This window comes from Arvicola amphibius, chromosome 1 (genome assembly GCF_903992535.2).
Source record: "Arvicola amphibius chromosome 1, mArvAmp1.2, whole genome shotgun sequence".
In the NCBI taxonomy this organism is placed as follows: domain Eukaryota; kingdom Metazoa; phylum Chordata; class Mammalia; order Rodentia; family Cricetidae; genus Arvicola; species Arvicola amphibius.
The window spans coordinates 26912079-26934070 of NC_052047.1; the positions used below are offsets into that span (position 1 = coordinate 26912079).

A 21992-nucleotide genomic window follows, 5' to 3' on the forward strand; every position below is an offset into this window, starting at 1 on the left:
GGAGTAAGCTGCTCCGGCATGCCATCAAACCCATTTCTTACATATCTGTAGCATCTCATCCCCACTGACAATGGAAGAAGGCTCCAGATGCTCCACACCCTCAATAACTCTTATCCTTTTTATTTCATAAAGACATAGTCATTCTAGGGGGATGAAAGCAGATCTGACTTGACACTTGGGTTTTGATTTGCATTTGCCTAATGACTAGTGATTCTGGACATCTTTCTCATGCTTGTTGGTTATATGTGCATTTGCAGAAATACCTGCCAACGTCCTTTGCCCATTTTAAAAATGGGTTGCTTTGTGTCACTGAGTTCCCTGTGTGTCTGAATTTTAAGTCTTTTTCAAACTGATAATTTGAAGATTTTTTTTCCTTCAAGGCTTATTTTCAGTTGATAATGTCCTTTGGTTCAAAGAGATCTTTACATGAAGTCTGGCTTATTTATTTATATTTTTACATTATAAGAATCCAGTGTCAATCCCAAAGTTCCTAAGATTTACCCTTATATTTCATTCTAATAATTTATGGGGTTAGTTACTATGCTTAGGTTAATGACTCATTTAAATTTTTATAGCTGGTGTGAGCTATGTGTCTGACTCACTTCTTTTGTATGGATATCCAGTTATCTCAGCCTTATCAGTTGAAGAGATTATTCCTTCTTCTTTAGATGAACCTAGTAGCTTTGTGTTCTAGAACTATTTTTATGCTAGTACCATGCTGTTTTAATTATAATAGCTTTGTAGTGAGTTTCAAAAACAGAAAGCAAGAGTTCTCCAACTTTGTACTTATTTTTCAAGGGTTTTTTTTTGTTACTGGGAGCCCTTTGCAGTTCTGTATGAATTTTGAAGATTGGCTTTTGCTTTTCTACAATACAGGCCATTTGAATTTTTAGAGGATCTGAAGAATATTTTGAACAGTACTGATATCTTCAAAAGATAAAATCTTATTTATGAACCCAGGATCTCTTTTAAAGTTTTTTCTTGACTCTAACTTAGCCCAAGCCATGCAACACCTTTAAAAATTACCAGGGAACACAATGGACCCAAAGAGTCCCGACTGTTAACAATTGCGCTGAAACCCATTTCACTGTGGTTCACAAAGCCTCGTTTTATTTTAGTTTCAATAATAGCCATCGAGGAAGAGGCAAAACAAACTTTCGACTATCAGTATTCAGTTGGAGAACCATTTCTTCGGACACTGATGTAGGACTTTGGGCTACATCTTCAAAGTGGCAGGGGACACAGGGACAAGCACACAAGATTGAAAGCATAAAAGCATATTCTCATGAGGACCAGACAGTCCTTGTTGTTGGAGGACCAAATGGAGTCATCGTTGATGTAAGTCGAATCGAAGTTCACGATGTGCAAGTCCTTCTTAAGATACACATGGTTCAGCCTGTTCACTGTTCGAGCAAAGGAGTACTTAGAGGCGCAGCTGTAGGCCTCCAGGCTGTACACTTTCTTGAAGTGCAGATCAAAAAACGGATTGTCCTAGAAGAGAGAGAGAGAGAGAGAGAGAGAGAGAGAGAGAGAGAGAGAGAGAGAGAGACCGGGTTTACTTTTCATTCAGAGTCATTTCCTGGATTCACACGGTTTGCTGGCTGTGCCTATTGATTGTAAAGTTTCTGTATCAGGCATGTTTCTAAAATCTACAGATCAGCTTTCCAAAGCTAGGAGAGCAAAATAGAATCACTCCTGAAAGTCAACAGTACAATCTTTGCTTTATCTCAGTCCCCAACTCCTGCAGGCATTCCCTGGGAACCTGCAGGCCACTCTGAGAAGCAGTTAGGCTAACAGCAGAACTTCACCTTTCTTTCCAATCCTCTAAATCTGATCTAGCAGACTCATCCCCAGCTCTCCAGTAGACCATCTGTTGCAGTCCCCCCCCCATAATGGATCACACAGATCTTCCATTCTAATGCCACTGCTAATTCATTAATTTATCCCAGCCCCCAACTCCAGCAGGCATTCCCTGAACTTGTAGGCCACTCTGGCCAGGAGAGCAGGTAGCCTAACTAATATCTCCACCACTCCCTACACTCCTCCTGATCCAGTCCTCCAGTCCCACACCATCTCTGGTGAAGACGACCTGCTTTTGGCCTCCCCCACTTCTCTGCCCTCATCTCCAGTAGATCCTGCAGACCGTCTCCCCAACCTTCTGCCCTCATCTCCAGTAGATCCTGCAGACCGTCTCCCCCACTTCTCTGCCCTCATCTCCAGTAGATCCTGCAGACCGTCTCCCCCACTTCTCTGCCCTCATCTCCAGTAGATCCTGCAGACCGTCTCCCCCACTTCTCTGCCCTCATCTCCAGTAGATCCTGCAGACCGTCTCCCCAACCTTCTTCACTCATCTCCAGTAGATCCTGCAGACCGTCTCCCCAACCGTCTGCCCTCATCTGTTATCCTCAGCACATAATAATCAAAACACTAAATGAACGAAACAAAGACTGTTAAAAGCTGCAAGGGAAAAAAAGACCAAATAACATATAAATGCAGACCTATTAGAATTATAACTGACTCCTCAATGGAGACTATAAAAGTCAGAAGGGACTGGACAGATGTTCTACAGGCTCTCTATACCACAGATGACAGCCCAGATATTGTGATCTGTCAATCACAATAGATGGAGAAAATAAGACATTCCAGGATAAAACTAAGTTCAAGCAATATCTATCTACAAATCTAAAAGGTGCTAGAAGGAAAACCAAACTAAAGGGGTTAACTATATCCAAGAAAACATAATGAATAAATAATCCCAGCCAGGCAAATTAAAAGAGGGGGAAACACACACACACACACACACACACACACACACACACACAAACTTAAATAACAGAAATAAACACTGCTCCTTGAAAAAAAAACTCTCAATATTAATGGCCTTAGTTCTCCAAATAAAAAGATGTGAATTAACAGAATAGATGCAAAAAATACCAGAATCTGTCCTTCTGCATCCAAGAAACACATTTCTAAATTTTTTTTAAATTTTATTGTTTTTTTAATTATTTATTACGTATACAGTATTCTGTCTGCACGCCAGAAGAGGGAACATGATCAAATTACAGATGATTGTGAGCCACCATGTGGTTCTTGGGAATTGAACTCAGGACCTCTGGAAGAGCAGCCAGTGCTCTTTAACTCTGAGCCATCTCTCCAGTCCTCAAGAAACACATTTTAAAAAGGATAGCCATCACCTCAGGGTAAAAGAACGGAAAAAGATATTCCAATCTAATGAACCTAAGAAGCAAGCTGGTATTGCCATTTTAATACCTGACAAAATAGACTTAAAACCAAAACTAATCAAATGAGATAGGGAAGGACACTACATACTCATCAAAAGAAAAAATCCATCACAAGGGCACTGGAATTCTTAACATCTATGTCCCAAATACAAGGACACCCAAGTTCATAAAGGAAACACAATGGCAGCTTAAATCACATACTTATAGTGGGAGACTTCAGTACCCCACTCTTGACAATAGACAGATCATTTAGACAAAAACTAAACGGAAATGCCGGAGCTGATATTGTAGACCTAATGAACCTAACGAATATTTACAAAACATTCACACAATCACAAAAGAATACACTTTCTAAGTACTACATGGAACTTACTCTAAAGTCATGCACACACTTGGACACAAGCAAGTCTCAAATATCTTGCATCCTATCTGACCACTACAGAAAAGATCTGGACATAAACAACCACAGAAAGCTTTACAAACTCATGGACACTAAACAACTCACTACTGAATGAAAAATGGGTCCAGGAAGATTTTTTTTTAAAGAAAAGTTAGCTTTCTAGAATCCAGTGAAAATACACAACATTGCCCAAACTTTTGGGGCACAATGAAAGTGGTGCTAAGAGGAAAGCTCATGGCACTGAGGGTCTACATGAAAACTGGAGCGACCTCATATGAGCATCTTAACAGCACACCTGAAAACTCTAGAACAAAATGAAGAAATCACACCCAAGAGGAGTAGACAGCAAGAAGTAATCCAACTCAGGGGCTGAAATCAATAAAACAGAAACAAAATAAGCAAACCAACACAATCAGTGAAACAAAGAATTGGTTCTTTGAGAAAAATAAAAAAAGCTTGATGAGTCATTATTCAAACTAAAAGACACAGAGAGAAGATGTAAATTAACATTAGAATGAAAAGGACGACACAATAGCATGGTCTTAGGAACTCCGGAGGATCCTAAGAACATACTTTAAAACCTCAAACTCCATCAAATTGGAACATCTAAAAGGAGTGGATAATTTTTCTTGATACAAGCCACTTACCAAAGTTGAATTAAGGTCAGATAAGCAATTTTAAGAGACCAATAACCCCTAGCGAAAGGGAAGCAGTCATTAAAAGTCATACCCCCATCCCGCTCAAAAAAAAAAAAAAAAAAAGAGAGAGAGAAAGAAAAAAAGCTCAGGGGTACATAATTTTAATATCTTTAGTGTCACAACTTACCAGACTTTCAAAGAAGAGTTAATGCTAATATTCCTCAATTTTTTTTTCACAAAATGGAAAGAGAAGGAACATTGACAATTAGTTTTACAAGGACATATTACCCAAATACCCAAATCACATACTAGATGAAGAGAGAATTATAAACCAATTTCCCTATGAACATAGATGTAAAACTTCTCAATAAAATACTTGCAAGCCAAATGCAAACACACATCAAAAAGATCATACACCATGACCAAATAGACTTCTTTCCTGAGATGCAGGGATGGTTCATCATACGTAAATAGACCACAGAGCTACAGTACTGAAAACAGCTTGGTATTTCACATAAATACAGACAGGAGGACCAATGGAACCAAATCGAAGACCTGCATATTAATCCACACACCTCTGAATACCTGATTTTTGACAAAGATTGCCATTGTTACTATGTTAATTCTACCTACCCAAGAGCATGGGAGATCTTTCTACTTTCTGGTATCTTCTTCAATTTCTTTCTTCAAAGATTTAAAGTCCTTGCCATACAAGTCTTCCACTTGTTTGGTTAGAGTTACTCTGAGATATTTTATGCTATTTGTAGTTATTGTGAAGGGTGATGTTTCTTTCTCAGCCCATTTATCATCTGTGTAAAGGAGGGCTACTGATTTTTTTTTTTTTTAGTTAATCTTGTATCCTGCTACATTACTGAAAGTCTTTGTAAATTGTAGAAGTTCCTTTGTAGAATTTTTGGGAGTGCTTATGCAAACAATAATACTATCAGAAAATAGTGAGAGTTTGACTTCTTTTCCAATTTGTATCCCCTTGATCTCCTTTGGTTGTCTTATTGCTCTAGCTAAAACATCAAGTACTATATTGAATAGATATGGAGAGAGCAGACAACCTTATCTTGTTCCTGATTTCAGTGGCATGGCTGTGAGTTTCTCTCCATTTAGTTTGATGTTGGCTGTTGACTTGCTGCATACTGCCTTTATTATGTTTAGGTATATTCCTTGTATCTCTGCCCTCTCCAAGATCTTATTTATGAGGGGATGTTATATTTTGTTGAAGGCTTTTTCAGCATCTAATGAGATGATTATGTGGTTTTTATTTTTCAGTTTGTTTATATGGTGGATTACACTGACAGATTTTCGTATGTTGAATCATCCCTGCATCTCTGGAATGAAACCAACTTGATTGTGGTGGATGATTTTACTGATGTGTTCTTGGATTCAATTTGCCAGTATTTTATTTAGTATTTTTGCATCAATATTCATGAGTCAGATTGATCTGCAATTCTCCTTACTAGTAATGTTTTTATGTGGTTTGGGTATCACTATATTTGTGGCCTCATAAAAAGAGTTTGGCAATGTTCTTTCTGTTTCTGTTGTGTGGAATAATTTGAGGAGTATTGGTATTAGTTCTTCTTTGAAAACCTTGTAGAAGTATCAGCTGAAATCATCAGGTCTTGGGCATTTTTTGGTTGGGAGACTTTTGATGACTGTTTCTATATCTTCAGTGGTTATAGTTCTATTTAATTTGATTATCAGGTCTTGAATTAGTTTTGGTAAGTGATATTTATCCAGAAAACACAACATGATTAGCATAGGCACTAGGATCAACAATTAATAAATGGGACCCAATTTGACTTAAGTACCACTCCACAAGATGGAAGCCATACCTGACACTGCTTTTGTGACCAAGAACCTGAGAATAGATAGCATAGGGTAAAACCAAAATCTACTGTTAATAAACAAAAAATTCAAACCTAGCAATAAAATGACTCCTAATGACATTCTGCTGTACTCATACAACAGAGCCTTGTTCAGCTCTAAATGGAATGTCTTCATTAAATCCTCCTCTCAGGGATCAGGAAACTCTGAAGAGGATTAGGTGGAAGAAGTGGAAGAGACAGAGAGGATGGAGGACATCAAGAAAACAAGGCCCTCTAAGCCAACATGAGAGAACTACATATGAAGTCACAGAGACTGAGGCAGCAGGCACAGATACTGTATGGGTCAGCACCAGTTTGGGTCCTAGGAGAATCTCCAATTGATAATCACTTGTAAATGAAACTGGCTTCCCCCAAGGGAGTCTCACTGGGGAATCAAACTACTCTTAAGGGTAGGCTACATGCCCAGCAGTAGATGGCCAAGAGAAGATGAACTCAACGGCATCTTTGGAGGTTTCTTGTATTGTGTCAGAACTCTCCCTTTAAAAATTATCTTATTTTAATATATATTTTATCTCTTTTTACCAACAAGTCCTTTGATTATATATTACAGCTTTCAGTTTAGTGTTTTTATGGGTTTCCTGAGTGTGCAAACAAATGGATCTCTGTTTCTTGTATCTTGTCTTGGGCTCTTTTCATTCCGTTTGTTTGCTTTGTCAATTCTGATGTATTAGTTTTTGTTTTATCTTGTCTTATTGTTATCCCATAGAAGCTTGTAAAGAAAAAAAGGGCTGAGTCCAGATGGGAGGGAAAGGGAGAAGGATCTAGGAGGACTAGAGGGAAAGGGAACCATAAATTAGGATATATTATATGAGAAAAAAATCTATTTTCAATAAAAGGAAAAGAAAAAAAGCAAACAGTAGCAAAGCTTGTTTGGAACATCTGTGTCTTTTCAGCTGTATAAATAAAATGTCATATAATGTTTAGTAACCAAGTCTTTCCAGTAAGTTTAAGAGGATGGGTAAGGATAGAAGGAAACAAATTCTCTTGCAGACTTCTGGAGGAAGTCATAGGTTTCTCCCTACATGGATGAAGAAATTGGTCCCTCATACTCCTTTGGAGACAAACGGGGACAGCCTGGATGGCTAATCACCTTTTGATATTATACAGTGTGTCAACTTGATAACTTTGAAGTGAATATTATAGAATAAGTTTTGGCAGAATAGTGAGAGCCATGTAGTCTTTTGACTGATATGGGCAAATAATGTGATACTGGCAAAGCTCTTATTGTTTCTCGTGATCTTTTTTGTTATGTGTTAGAATCATGACAATCTCTGCTGTTGTTAATAGGAAAGGCAATGTTTTGTAGTAGTTCTCAAAATACATCTCCATTCACAAGGTACATCGTCTGCCCAGCTCCTAACTAGCCTGGAGGGCAAAGAGTTTAAATGATTTGTTTTGCTTTCCTAGTATTTATCTACTGTAACTCTAAGTTCTAAGTTCTCAAAAAAATGTGTGCTGGGCTGATGTAAGTGCATCAAAAGCAATGATTATGGAATTAATCATTGCCCTAAATAACAAACAAACTGGTAGGGTCCAAACCACATGAAAATATTAACAATCATTTAAGTTCCTGTTATAACTATAGGCAAATTATTTATCTGATTTGACCCTCCTTTGTTAGACCAGTGGTTCTCACCCTTCCTAATGCTATGACCGTTTAATACAGTTCTTCATGTTGTAGAGAGCTCCAACTATAACATTATTTTCATTGCTACTTCATAACTGTAATTTTACTACTGTTATGAACCATAATGTAAATATCTAGATTTTCTGATGGTCTTAGGTAACTCTTGTGAAAAGGTTGTTCAACCCCTAAAGGGGTCACAACCTACATGTTGAGAACCATTGCTTTAGACTATCATTTTAGATCAGTTGTGATCTTACATAAGTGACATGTTCAGGAGATCAGTTATATATAAGCGGCTAGTATAAAACTTAATAAATACAAGGTTTCTTTCTCAGCCTTTGATACTTATGTTAAAATACTTCCTTAGTTTATATAATCAATGTTAAAAAAAACAAAAAGAAAAAACTAGTTCTAGACTAGTGGCTGGAGAGATGGCTCATTGGCTAAGCGCTTGCTGTATAAGCTTGAGTATCTGAGTTCAAATCCCCAACAATCATGTAAGAAGCTAGGCATGGCAGCATATATCCATAACCCTAGTAATAGGGAGGAACAAGCAGGCAGAGACAGGTGGATTCCAGAGACTCAAGAGTCACAGATTGTTGGTACTATACTAGTTAATTAGACTAAAAATAGGAAGTTCTAGGTTTGCTGAGAGACTTTGCCTCAAAGAAAAATAAAGAACAGCCAGGCAGTGGTGGCACATATCTTTAATCCCAGCACGTGGGAGGCAAAAGTAGATAGATCTCTGAGTTCAAGGCCAGCCTGGTCTATAGAAAGTGTTCCAGGACATAGAGAAACCCTGTCTCAAAAAATAAAAACAGACACATGAAAAAATTGAGGAGCAATTGAGGAAGATATTTGAATATACCCATGGGCAGGCATACTCGCTCTCACACACACACCTGCATACATGTACCTTTCTACACAAAAACACACACCAATGCTTTAAAAAAGTGATATACAGATTGACCATAGCAGTACATGTCTAGACTCCTAGGACTTGGGAGGCTGATGCGCGAAGATATCCATGATTTTGAGGCCAGTATGAGAAGCATAATGAGTTCCAGGATAGCCTGAGCTACATAGTAAGACTCTGCAAAACAAAAATAAATGATGTACAGTGGCGCGATGATATCCAAGGCTGCACTTTGCAAGGCACACCTCACAGTGCTTTTCTAGCTGCCATTATGGCAGTTGAAGAACAATTGCAGAGAACCTCATCCAAAAGAAAAAAAGAAAAGAAAAGAAAAAGAAAAACCATACACACACTCATTGTTCTTCCAGATGGTTTTCTCTCCCAACACTTGCTCCTCACCATGGGGGGAAAATCTTCCATGTCTTTGAAATACTTAGAAAAAGTCAATATTTTCTTTTAGCCTAATAACTGAAGGCACAGTGAGTGCACACACAGAACACAGTCCCTTCATCCCTCTCCCCTTCTTTCTCACTCCTCTTTTTCTCTGCTAAGATTCTAGAGCTGAGAAGGGAACTCGTGGATTAGTAGTACCCCCTTAATGTATCATTGGGATAATAGTTTTTAAAGAGGTGACATTTGGGTGACCCATGTATTTACTGGCAGAGCCAGGACAAGAACCGAGACCCCAGTCAGCCCAGCCCACCTATGGTACAGCAGTCTGTCTCTTGTTACACAGCAGTCAATCTCCAAATCCAAAATTATTTCGCTTGTGTTTTACAAATTAAATTTAATTGCAGTCCTTTCCATTTTAAAGTTGACAACTGGCCTATATTGCTCTATTTACCAGTGTGTCTTGCCATTGATAAAAATTGCCACTGTATCATTGCTATTGATAGAAATCGCAGTTTAAGTATTTGCTCCTGAGAATTTAGCACCAAAAGAAAGGTGGAAACTCCAAAAGAAACTCCCAGAGGAGCCAGGAGGGAAGTTTCTAAGAAAGCGACTATTTGGGCAATATAGTTTTTCTCCTAGCAATTTAGTATTGCAGGTCCTTAAGTAGTGAGAGAAACAAAAACAAAGAGCTTTCCATTTTTATCTGGTTCACTCTCAAGGACTACAATCTTCAGGTTGGAAAGGGGAGAACCAATAACCGTGTGATGGAATTAGAGGCCAAGAAAAGTCGGGAAGAAATAGAACACAGCTAACTGCTTCAAATGGATCGAAGTTGACAGGCTTCGTTTATATCACCAGGTGCTGGCCAAACTCAGCAGAAATAATTATGACATAAGTAATATTTGAGGATAAGGTGGGAGAAAAAGACAAATGGAATAAAATGAATGAGGATAGCTAATTCCTAAACCACTGATTGGTAAACGTGCTATAGATTTCTCATAAGAATCAATGCAATATAAAAATTTGGTAAGTGCCAAAAAGTAGAATGAAGAAAATAACTCAAAATTTGTACCACTGTCACTCAGGGAATTATTATTTGATGTAAAATTCCCCTCTGTATATTATGAATATCTTTTATTACCATTGGCTATTAATGATGCTGTTTTGGCCAATGACTTAGTAGAGTAAAGCCAGGAAGGAAATCTGAACAGAGATATATAGAGAAAATAGGTGAAGTTGAAGAGATGCCAAGTTGAAGTAGCTGCTGAAGGAGACAGATGCTCAGAACCTTTACTGGTAAGCCACAGCCTTGTGGCAGATACACAGATTAATAAAAATGAGCTAATTTAAGATATGAGAGCTAGCTAGAAATATGCCTGAGTCATTGGCTGAATGACTTAATGAATTAATATAGTTTTTGGTGTGATTATTCAGGTCTGCACAGTTGGGAAACAAATGAACAGTCTCTGCCTACAATTTTTAGTTTGTTTCATATATAAATTTACACACACATATGTATAATTACATATAAAAGCTAAGGTTTAACATTTTGTATTGGGTGCAAACTAATCTAACTTTGTGGACATGCCATAATATGTTTATTCAGTTTCTAAGTACTCAATATTCAGGTAAAATATATTTTCAGAAAATGTGAGTACTTAGTACACAAAACAATAACATTTCTCAATTCTTTGACCAAGAGTCCTGTCAAATACACTCAGTTTTTAAAGTGCTATTTCCATGTGACCCAAAAGGTAACAATGGAGTACAAAATGGTTCAGAAAGTGATGAAGTTCAACCATTTTTGACTGGCACAGTCACTGAGGTGATGGCACCATCAAATGCTATGACTGAGAGAACAAAGGAATCCACCAAACTTAATCTGGGTTAGAGAGGGTGGCCGTGGAAATATCTGTTGGAAAAAGTTGCTTTTAAAGTTGCAGGACTGAATGGTAGATTGCATTTAAACTGTCAAGAAGAGCTTGGGAAAGATGCTTTTAGATTTCATAGACAAAAATTCAGATTCCAACTCATAAAAGCAAATCATAAAAGCCAGTATAGATCATCCCAGGAAATTAATCCATACCACTTAAGAACAATATAATGTCATCTTAACACTTCGTACATGCCAAGAATATAAAGCAGGTCATAGAACATAACGATCGGCTGTGTACCGACCCTGCGCTACCTTTATAAAACGCTAACACTTACGGTATCAGCTTCTTTTCCGTCAATCATCTGAAGATCATCCAAAGACCACTTCTTTGTTACTTCGTACTTTTCATCTAGACCTACTCTGTAATGCTTCACCATGATAATCTTCACTTCATCAGTTTTGGTCACTGTAGGACAGAAAAAACACAGACTCTTACTTCATACCTTCATTCTCCAAGTCCCATTTCAGCGTTTATTTCTCTCCCTTTTATTTAATGGCCTTATACCCAAATTATAAGTACACTCCTAATGCAAGTGTTGGTGTAACTGGACTTTTGTCAACATGCCCCCAGATTTGCCCAAGACTTTAACTTTATTTTGTGACAATTGTCCGTCAGAACACTGAGCAATGTGCTTTGAACTCTGGGCTTTGTGGTGAGGCAGAAAATGGAAGACTGGGCAGAAGCAGACAGTGGAGGACAAAATGCTCGCCAGAGCAAGTCAGAATCTTGGTTGGTGACCTTACGAAAAATTAAGGGATGAATAGCAAACGGCTCTGCTCACACAGCAGCGACTCAGTACTGCAGAGTGACCACGCAAACATGGTGACGCTTCCTTCTAAGGTTGCTGCGTGACTTTGAATGCAGGTGTCCCCGTGACACAGCTTCCACTGACTTGTTTGGTAATGCTTGAGGTTTTGGTAATGTGGCTCCAACTCTAGTGTTCCAAATGTGTCTCCAGCACAGACAGCTTTAATATTCTACTTTGAAAGGCATGGGAGAAATCTTTCTGTACTTGAAATGAACAAAACTGAAGATAATAATTTCCTGGTCCTGAAATCACTTCTCAACAATATCAAGTTGCTCTAGTGAAATAATCAATGAGTCAAAAACTACTCAGTATTTACTGGGTATTCGCTATTTGCTGAGTAAATGCCATAGGGAGACAGATAAGAAACCTGGCTTCTGCCCTGACCCAGGATTTCAGTAAGAAGGGAGACTATGCGGGGGTCACATGTACTAGGTTATTGGAAGGAGGTGGCAGGCAGGAAGGCAGGATGCCTAAACTCTTCAGATGGTTAATGTCACCTGGAGAGTTGTGAGCTGATTGTGTCTTCTCAGAGTGAGACTGGGATTTGTTTTGGCTTCTGGGAGACTTTGGCATGCAGCTGTGATTTGAATGGGTCCTCCACGTTCTGTTGCTGGAAACTTCATCTGCACTGCAGTGATGTTGAGAGGTGAGGTCTTTCAGAGATTAGGTCAGGAGGTCAGAGCCCTCATGAATGGATCAATGATGCCATGGCAGGGGTGGGGTAGCTTTTGCCGGAGGATGCTCCAAGTGAAAGGATGCTCGGCCTGACCTTTGCTCATCTTTTTTCCTCTCTTGTTTTCCCTCTCACACTCTTTCTCTCTGCCTTTTTCTACAGATGATGTAACAAGAAGGCTCTCACCAGATGTGAGCTCCTCAGTCTTGGAATCTTCATCTCCCACCGATGTCTAAGAAATAAATCTGCTCTTTATAAATTCCTGAGTCATGAGTCATTTGTCATAGTAGCACAAATCACACTGAGACAGACTCATGACCTTCTAGCTATATAGATATAAAACAATACATTAGAATATAATCATAGTCATAGATGAGCGACACGAACAGACTATCCAGAGTTGAAGTAGAGGATTGCTATGTGGGCACTTCCGGGAGAGGAACAGTCTGAGGAACCTGACAATGGAAGGACAGTCTTACCAGGTGAAAGGGAGAGAGGGAACTGCGTAGATTGGTTGGAATTAAGATGTGGTGGACAATATGATTAGTTAGGTTTGGAAAGTTGTTAAAATGTTTTAAGTGGCTTTGGACTTCAAAAGAGGCAGAAGCCACTCTGGAGTTGTGGGGGAATCTAGAAGTGACCAGCTGATCCCAGGGTTGACAGAGTGAGTCCAGCTTCCTAGAGAAGGGAGTCTGGGCCAGTTGACAAGTCCAGCTTAAGGGCATTGTGTCAGGTGTTCCGTGTAAGTTCCTACAGCGACACCTAGTCAATAATGAGCCAAGATTTAATGACACGGGGTCCTGTGCCAGAATTTCTCTGGAAGCACAATGCACAGGACTCATCAGAGAAGGTCATGGAGCTGAAGGACCTTGGGGGAGGAGACAATGTTCTTAGCGGGCTCTGCTGTGCCATGTCCTGGAGTCGTATCCTGACACCGCTGCAGTGTGGTTTACAAGAGATCGTTAACCTCTAGAGAATAAATGTTACTTACTGGTGTTAGGAAGGGGTCACAAGAGTAAAACAGACTCATATGGAAGAACGAAAGCACAAAAATGACTCAGGAGAGTGCCCAGTAGACATCCATGGTTGTTGGTAGCCTCAGGATGGTGTATGGGTGGTAAAAAAAAAAAAATCGACAAATTGAAGTAAAGTTTCAGATGAGTTTTTGATGATACTGGATTAGGATGCTACATGGTGGGAACGAAACAACGTTCATTAATCCAAACAGAAAGGGGATGGGTGTGGGCCAGACGGTGGGATAAATGTCATTTACAGCTGGAGTATCTGCAACTTACCTCAGCAGGGACTGAGATGGAAGTTTCATAGTCTTGGAATGGTTTGAGGCTTGTGTCTGTGGGATGATTTTCAAGGTCAGACTCAAGGGGACATTTTCAGGGGAAAGAAGTGAGAGAGAAAAGATGATAGCTAAGAGGCTAGAGGAGAAAGGAAGAGGCAGGCCCAACAGCATCATGCCATGGAAATCAGCCAATGAGAATAGCCCAGAGCTTGAGGACACTTCTGTGGAGTCACTGAGCTGAGACAGAGAGGCAAGGGCCTGAAGATCACTGACTCCTGCCCTGAAGGTTATTTCTATGTGGTGACTGGAGAAGCAGGCTTGCACTAATGTGCAAGAACTCCATGCACTAACACAGTCCACGTATGCTGTGTGCTGGGCCCTGGACAGTAGCACAAATAATAACAACTCAGAGACAGAAATTGGGGTTCGACCTGAAGGTCAGAAAAGCAAATATCCAGCCACTGGCTCTTACCTCTACCTCAGTCCAAAATGACGAGCCTGCCTCCAGGAATCTCAGAATGACACTGTGTGTGAGAGCTGTCTCCTCCCATCTGATATTCCTCTCTAGGGCTAGGATTAAAGATATACACCACTGGAATCAAAAGCATGCACCACCAGGTTTCTATGTCAACTAGTGTGGCTACTGGGAATAAAGGTGTGTGTTACTACTGCCTGGTCGGTAAGGCTGACCAGTGGGGCTATTTTACTCTCTGATCTTCAGGCAAGCTTTATTAAAATACAAATAAAATATCACTACACTGGGCCAGGTAAGATTTTCAAAGCTGATAGGAGGAGAGGTTAAAGGGTATGGTGTACACCACACACTCGAGGAGAAGGGATGACATATTTGGGGACAGAGGAAGTAACTGAGGGGCATGTCTGGAGAAGACATCAATTATAGGTCTTAACTTGGGGTCAGTGAAGGCAGAAACGCTGGGATCTTCCTGACATTGTGAGAAGTTGGTATATTTCTACACTTCTATATTTCTCTGGCTCCAAAGAAGATCCAAGCGCATGGACCTACCTGTTAGCCTTAGGAAGATGCACACACAAGACCAGGATGGTGGGCTGAAGGGGAAGGTTTTGTAGCTTCCATGAAGAGGCAGTGTGTCTGTCTAGTTAGAAGATCCGCCTCATAATCAGGACTGTTATGGCCCCAGCTTGCTGTCTCAGTAGCAGTAGAGGGGCCGAGAGGCGACAGGGGTAAAGAGATTTGGAGAGATAACTGGACATCGTATGGAAGTATGATTTTCAGGGAGCAAATCTCGTGGCATCGTCTATAAGTTATGAAAGCCTGCTGATTGACTGTGGAGCCACTCACCCTCTTCATTAAGCCCATAAATATTTAAATGTCCCCTGTGAATCAAGCACAGTGCTAGGAATTGAAAAAAATAATGAATTCCCATAAGGCCCCATTCCTGCTCGCACTGTGGCTGCAGAGAGTGGAGGCTTCAGAAGAAAATCTGCAAAGGGTGTTGTCAGCAGTGTGTGAATGAGGCCCTGTTGGATGAGGGCCAAGGAAGAGGAGTGTGGCCAGGACAATAGAGAAGGGGCATGGCCATCTATCTGACTGCAGGAAATAAGGCTCAGAGAGGGATGAACCCAAATTGTCAAAGGCAACAGAACTTACTAGAAGGAAGAAAGGGATAAAGGCAATTTTAGCAATGCATGGGTGCAAAGGCACAAAACACCCGGCATTTTTTGAGTCATGGCAAGTATTTGGTATTGTTGGCATGAAGCAAGAAGGTAGACAGGAAGAAGGGTAGGGAGGCGTTAGCTCCTGCAAGGACTGGAATATGTTCGGACATTATTCTGAAAACTGTGTACACACGGGGTGCCACTGGAAGGGATTAGATAAATGGAGAGGCCATGATTTGCATAAAGGATGGGCTGGCAGTAGGGAGAGGAGAAAAGATGTTAAGAAGATAATCCCTACCAGTGACCAAATTTTCTTACGATAATGGTCATTTCCCCCTTCGTACGAGACTCAGACAACATAAGGACGTGCCCGGAAGCTAAGCTTGTGCAAGATGGCGTGGTGCAGATGGAGAGCAGCCTCCTTCATTTGACAAAACGACAACCTACTTTAGTGCTAAGGACTTTCCAAGAGTTCTCTTCAGCCACGAGCCAAAGGAGTCTGCCGAGGCTGGAGTTGACCCAATCCCTAATTTCCACGCTTGGGCCTGGCTGCCAGCTGGAATTAAGTGGCTGCCTCCACATTAATGCAGTTGGAAAATGGAAACTTGTCACATTGTCTTAAGAGCCTGAATGTGTTTTATAAAGTGTGAATGTTAGCGAGTTGTTTTCTCTTACTCAGAGGACCCGGTTTGTTACTGTGATTTAGGGGTGATATCTACAGATCTGGTTTGTAACTACAGTTTAGGGATGATATCTAAGGATGTGGTTTGTAGCTATAGTTTAGGGGAGATAGCGATGGTTAAGGGGTGATATCTACAGTTCTGGGGAGCTGCAGAAGAAGCCTGTCCTGGATTTAAGATTTTATTCTATTTTCCCAGGTTTAACATTTCAGTGGATATTTTCAGAATTCCAATTTTTATAACCATCACTATTTCAATTTTAAAGGAAGCTTTGTTTTTAAGAAATCCCATCACCTTTAAAAAAAAAAAACACCAGCATTTAGGAAGCTAATGGAAAGAGAACTGGCCACTGGCCAACTGGTTTGAAAAAATTAGTCAAGATCGAGGAAATGTGAAACTCACAATTAAGTCTCCCAGAAATGCATTAAATAAATAGATGCCTCTTTTGTTTTGTAATCTGGTGTTATGTAATGGTTTTCATCATTTAAATTAAATCACAGAAGAAGCCATCATGAAATACTTTTAAAAGCCTCAGTGAAATGCCACCCTCGATTGCTAATGCCCTGTGGTTGTTGAGAAGGCTAAGGCTGATTTCACCAAAATCATATTTTCAAATAAAAATTTTCTAGAAACGTCTTTATAAAACCCATTTCAGGCTACATCATGAGTCTTTAAAATAGCAAAATGATTGGCTTTAAACAAGCTAGGGGTTGTGTTATTGGTGAACTTATAGAAATACAAGACATGGAAAAGAAAGAAGCTGGTTTTTATAGAAACATAAGAATCAAAGGAGCAAAACTGCCAGCCAGTAGGGTTTATTCCAGGTTTGTTTGATCAGCTCCATGCTAGAATATTCTTAGTCTACCACCAAAAGCAACGTGGTAGAAAGGCTAAGCGCACACGGACCTGGCTTCCCTTCGTCATCTTCTGGTTGGTGATCTTGGGCAACTGCACCCTGACTTCATTGTCTGTAAGAAGTGACAAATGAGGCAACATACACAAAGTCCATGGAGTATCTGCACACGCGTGCTAAGAGGTGCAGCTAGGATCAGTTCGAGGGTGGCGATGTGGAAGGAAGTTTGGGTTTAGAATGAGAATCTGTGACCTTAGGTTAATCACTAACTTCTTGTGAGCGTCGTTCCGTCTGTAAAGCATCTCCTCTGCATGAAGACGAGAAGGGAGAATTCACGGAAATGGCATTAAGTGAACTCGTGCCTGACTCTGAGCAGGCAGACCTCATGGCTCTCCCTGTCATCTCAGCTACGAGGCTTCACCCTAATAAAGAAAGTGATTAAGCAGTTTTCCTTCTTCAAAACTTTATAGTTTCTGTGCAGGCCACACGTGGTGCGGCATAAAAATGTGGCTGATGGCAAAAATGTAAAACCCTCTGTGAAGTCCGCGGCTTCAGAGTGGCAGCTCCTGCTGAACTGAAGTTCACCGAGATGCATAGTTTCACAGAGAGTGTGGCGGCAGGCGCAGGACCTACACAGGCTCGAGCAGTTGGAGGGGATGCAGACAAGGGTCCCACTCCTAACCGAGAAGCTATTTGCAATCGATCCAGATGGTAAAAGGAAAAATCAGTTTTATCCAGTGGAGTCTCACGGGTGTACAACCATGCTCCAGGGCAGGCCCAGGAGGAGTAAGGCCAACCCAAAATGAACTCAATGGTATTTTTGTGGACCTTTTGGTTTGTTTTGGCATTTTTGTCTTGTTGGTCTTTTGCTTATTTGTTTTGATTTTCTTTCTTTTTTTTTGATTCTTATTTTTTTTTTTTAAGGAGGGAGAGGGGAGGAGAAAGGGAAGGAGAGAGAGTGTGAGGAGAGAGAACATTAAGTTTTGAGTGGGTGAGTGAAGAGGGACCTGGAGAGGACCTGGGAGGAGCTGGGGTAGAGGAAAACATGATCAAAAGATATTGTACTGAAAAACAATTTTTAATTAAAAAATTTTTAATTTTAATTAAAAATTTAATTAAATTTAATTTTATATGAAAATGCATAGATCAGGACTAGTCAAGTATTTGAGTGGGCACCTTAAACTAGTTGCATGCTCTTTTTATTTGTGAGTTCAATACAATAAAGTAATTTTTATTAAAAAAAATACCATGATTGAAAAATGTTTTCCTAAAAGTATAAGAACACTTAAAATAATCTATAAATGAGTATATGTATAATTTAAAAAGCAACAGAGTATATCAAGTTCTTATTATATATTTTATTTTTTACTATACATATGTATTTACAACATATTTTAAATGTTGTAACATTAATTTTTTTCTATATATTTTAAAACTTTAAGCTACCTCTTTCAAGGCTCTACTTTTACTTGCTTGTAATATAAACTATCATTAATAAAAATTCAGAAGGGAGAAGTGTAAGGGAGCACTTTAGAGGTGTTTAAATTTTTTATGAGTACTTTGAGAATGTTATATAACATATTTTGATCATATTTACCCCCACCCAAATTTCCCAGGTTCTCTCCCACCTTACCTGCCCACTCAACTTTGAGTCGCTCTATTCCTTTTTAAATGATTAGGTTTAATTTGTCATATGATCTTGGGCCTGTGGCCGTCAACAGGAGCATGGTCAACCCACCAAGAGCCACACCCTAAAAAGGAACTGACTCCCCTTCTCCCTGCAGCTGTTGGATGCCAATGGCTCCTCGGCTAGGGAAGGGATTCCTAGCCACCTCCCCACTCCATGGTGGGATTTTATCTAGCTTGAGCTTTACGCAGACATACTGTCACAACCACTATGAGTTCACAGAGCAGCTACCCTGTTTTATTTCTATTTCAGAGATGCAAGCAACAAGGCCACTAAGGATCACTATCTTATGCCCAACATCACAGCTGACAGGCAACAAAACAGGGTCAGATTTCCCAATATGATCTGATGTCAAGAATTTCCAGGTCTGCTCCACCATGTCCTTTTCCTTCCTATTCAGTTTTGGCTAATGCTACAACACAGGTTTTCAAACTCTTCAGTTTACACGTGTGACTTATTTTTTCCTCGACCTGCAGGAAACAGAGCTCCTCCCTACACTGGAAGACATGGCTTAGAACTGCCAGGAAGAATGGTGCTGTATGGTGGGATAAACTGATCCCCAGGGAGAAGACACCATGCAAAGCCTGAGATGCAAAGGATGGAGGTTCCGGGGAAGGCCAGATGTACTGTGTAGCGAACTTCTGAGAGGGACATTGAGTGTATGGTGCCTTATTTAGATGTCAGCCATGGACTCATCAAGATGGACTAGAAAGCAATCCTTGTTTTGGGTGGTTTTGAGACCACTACAAAGGTTGGACTCTACTCAGATAAGAAGGGAGTTCAACCATGGTTAAATGTATTATCTTTAATCCGAAAATACAATGGAATATGACTACTCTGGACCAATGGGTCTCATAAGCAGGAACCACTGGATGAAAGGCAATGGAAGGGTTAAAGAGGATGAAGAGGCAGTCATATGACCCTACTCCCTGAAGGTAGACAGTGCTTGAAGCATGGAGCCACCTGCTTCAACAAGTATCAAGACTCGCTTGATTCCTGTCAATAGATGTTTTCCAGGTGAAGTACTGTCACACTCTTGGCACTGTCGAGAAGCACTTAAACTGCTGTTTGGTTGAAATGTTTTTGTAATGGTTGTTTTAAAAAAGTGTTACATTTTGGGAAAGTTCTCCCAGGCTGATGGGCATGAAATATAGCTATGAAAGTGAGGAACTAATAAGGCTTTTATTTTGTGTGTGTTAACTTTAGGTGGAATATCCCAAAATCATTTTTTCCTCATCTCGAGGGAGCTTAATTTCAGAATCCCTGAAGAAATACTTTCCAAATGCTTAATTGTAGGATATATATATATATATATATCAAGCTTAGTTAATTATATAATTATTAAAGGGAGCCCCTAAGATATATTTGGCAAATTAGATTTCATAACTTACTATGACTATTCTAATTTTAAAACTTTTATTTTAAAATACTGCCAATGCTACCTAATGAGAAGCTACTTTTATAAAGCAAGAATTATAACAAGTAAAATTATTATATTTTATATTAGAATAGACATCCTCTTTTAGCATAGTGAGTAAAAATACCTTTTGATTCAGTGACTGGGTGGATGAGAACACAATGTGATCTATTATGTAATTTTAATTCCTCTTTTTACATAACTTAATTGATTTTATGAACTGTTTAAGTCTCTTACATTTGTTAACATGCCACTTCCCCATATTTCAGATGTGAAGTAAAATAAGCTTAGGCATTAGATAAGTATTACTATTTTTGTTGCTGGATAATTACTTCTATATTTATTAGAAATTGTAGCCTTCTAAAGAATTCTTAGAACTTTCTTCAAAGATGCTTGGCTTCCTCTCAGCGTGTTTAGAACGTTCTTATAGACCAGTTGTCAGGAGGACAGAGGTAATGAGCTGTGTGAAAATGGGCGTTTGCCTGAAAGAGGAACATCTGCAATAGCCCTAGGGTCGCTGAGCTCTTTCCTCCTAAGCCCGCGAAGGGGACGGAGAGAGGCTTGGGCCAGGAAAAGAGAGGGCTGCATGCCAAATCCAATAATGAGATAATGACACAAACATTTCTACATAAATTCATGAAAGGTTTGGAACATCATAATGAACGAACAAGCCAGTGCACGGACAATTTTCTTATATTTTGGTAACAGGAAGGAAATACTTATTTCACTAAGTTCTTCACACTTCAGATCTCTGCATTAGGGGCTGTGCCCTCCTCCCTAAAGTTCTGTCTTCTTGAACTCATATCTACTACTAAAGTATTGGTTTTGTTTTTCTGTAAGAGAATGTTTTTAAAGTGGGTTTCTTTCTTCAAATTAACCACCAGGAAGTATCATTAGGTCCCCGAAGGAGAAGTCTAAGGTTCTGTTTTTGTTCTATACAGAAAGGCATTGGGAATGGCTATATAACTGGGTTCTGTGATGCATTTAACCATATTCAGAATGCTGCTGGATTTTTTTTTAAGTGAGCCTTTACACAACATAATTGTATGCTGTGAAGCAAATTGGGTGAGAGATTGAAGAAAAAAATCAAATCAAGAGAAGTACAGATCCAATTTCACTTCTGAACCATTAATGTTGTCTAATACATTTTTTTTGGGGGGGGAGGGGTGTTCCTCAGCGCTCTAAAAGTCCATAGAATATACATTCCTTAACCTGGCTAATTAAACTCTCAAGAAGCTCCATGCATGCCTAAGCTGGGTAGGAAGACAGACAACGCTCCCCCTATACCCTGTATTCACCTTTGAGTTCTTTGCATTTTGAAACGATACTAGAAAGCGCTGCTTACCTGACACACAGAGGTAATACCTGTCCTGGACCGAGAACTCGATCTCAATAAACTCGCAGAGATTCTGCGCCAGCGGCTTGAACAGTTTTTTCTCCAAGTCTTCCTTCACCAGCGATGACATCTCGGGTTCCACCTGGCTCACGCTTTCCTTGCGGATGCTGCTGCTTGTTGCAGCTTAAGTCTACTTTGGGTGTGCAAGCCCCGGGGTTCTCACTCTAACCTTTCTTATTCAGAGCAAAAGGCCCAGCTCCCAACAGTGGCAGCCCCACCTCAGCAGTCCCAATCCAGTATTTACTAACTCCCTCCGCATCTTCAGCATCGGGCCTGCTGCAAGCTGCTCTCGGGGAGCTCTGGGCTGGCTCGCTGATGGGGGAGCATCTTGATGAACTCTGACAGATGGCCACAGGTCTACTTGTGGAGCCTCCGGGTCGGCAGCCTTTCCCCTTTCACGGCAGCACTATGCAGAGAAAGACCACGGCTTCAGCTTGAAGCCATTATATAAATCAGCTGTCTGGCGCTATTGATTCGGATCATCTTCCATTA

General features: G+C 40.1%; 1 protein-coding gene across 1 annotated transcript; it reads right to left on the minus strand.

Annotated features, from left to right (window-relative positions):
• Positions 1-1224: 1224 nt before the first annotated feature.
• Exoc1l (exocyst complex component 1 like) lies at positions 1225-21570 on the minus strand. Its single transcript, XM_038317999.1, has 3 exons — positions 21450-21570; positions 11326-11456; positions 1225-1491 (listed from the first exon to the last, which is right to left on the minus strand). The coding sequence occupies exons 1-3, from the start codon at positions 21568-21570 to the stop codon at positions 1225-1227; spliced, it is 519 nt and encodes a 172-aa protein (XP_038173927.1).
• Positions 21571-21992: the final 422 nt, after the last annotated feature.

Excerpts from the sequence above, each read along its gene's own strand:
- Exoc1l (XM_038317999.1), bottom strand. The coding sequence starts at position 21,570 with ATGTCATCGCTGGTGAAGGAAGACTTGGAGAAAAAACTGTTCAAGCCG. Across the intron at positions 11,457-21,449 it reads GTATTACCTCTGTGTGTCAG|TGACCAAAACTGATGAAGTG; the intron begins GTAAGCAGCGCT and ends TCTGTCCTACAG. Across the intron at positions 1,492-11,325 it reads ACGGAAAAGAAGCTGATACC|GACAATCCGTTTTTTGATCT; the intron begins GTAAGTGTTAGC and ends TCTCTCTTCTAG.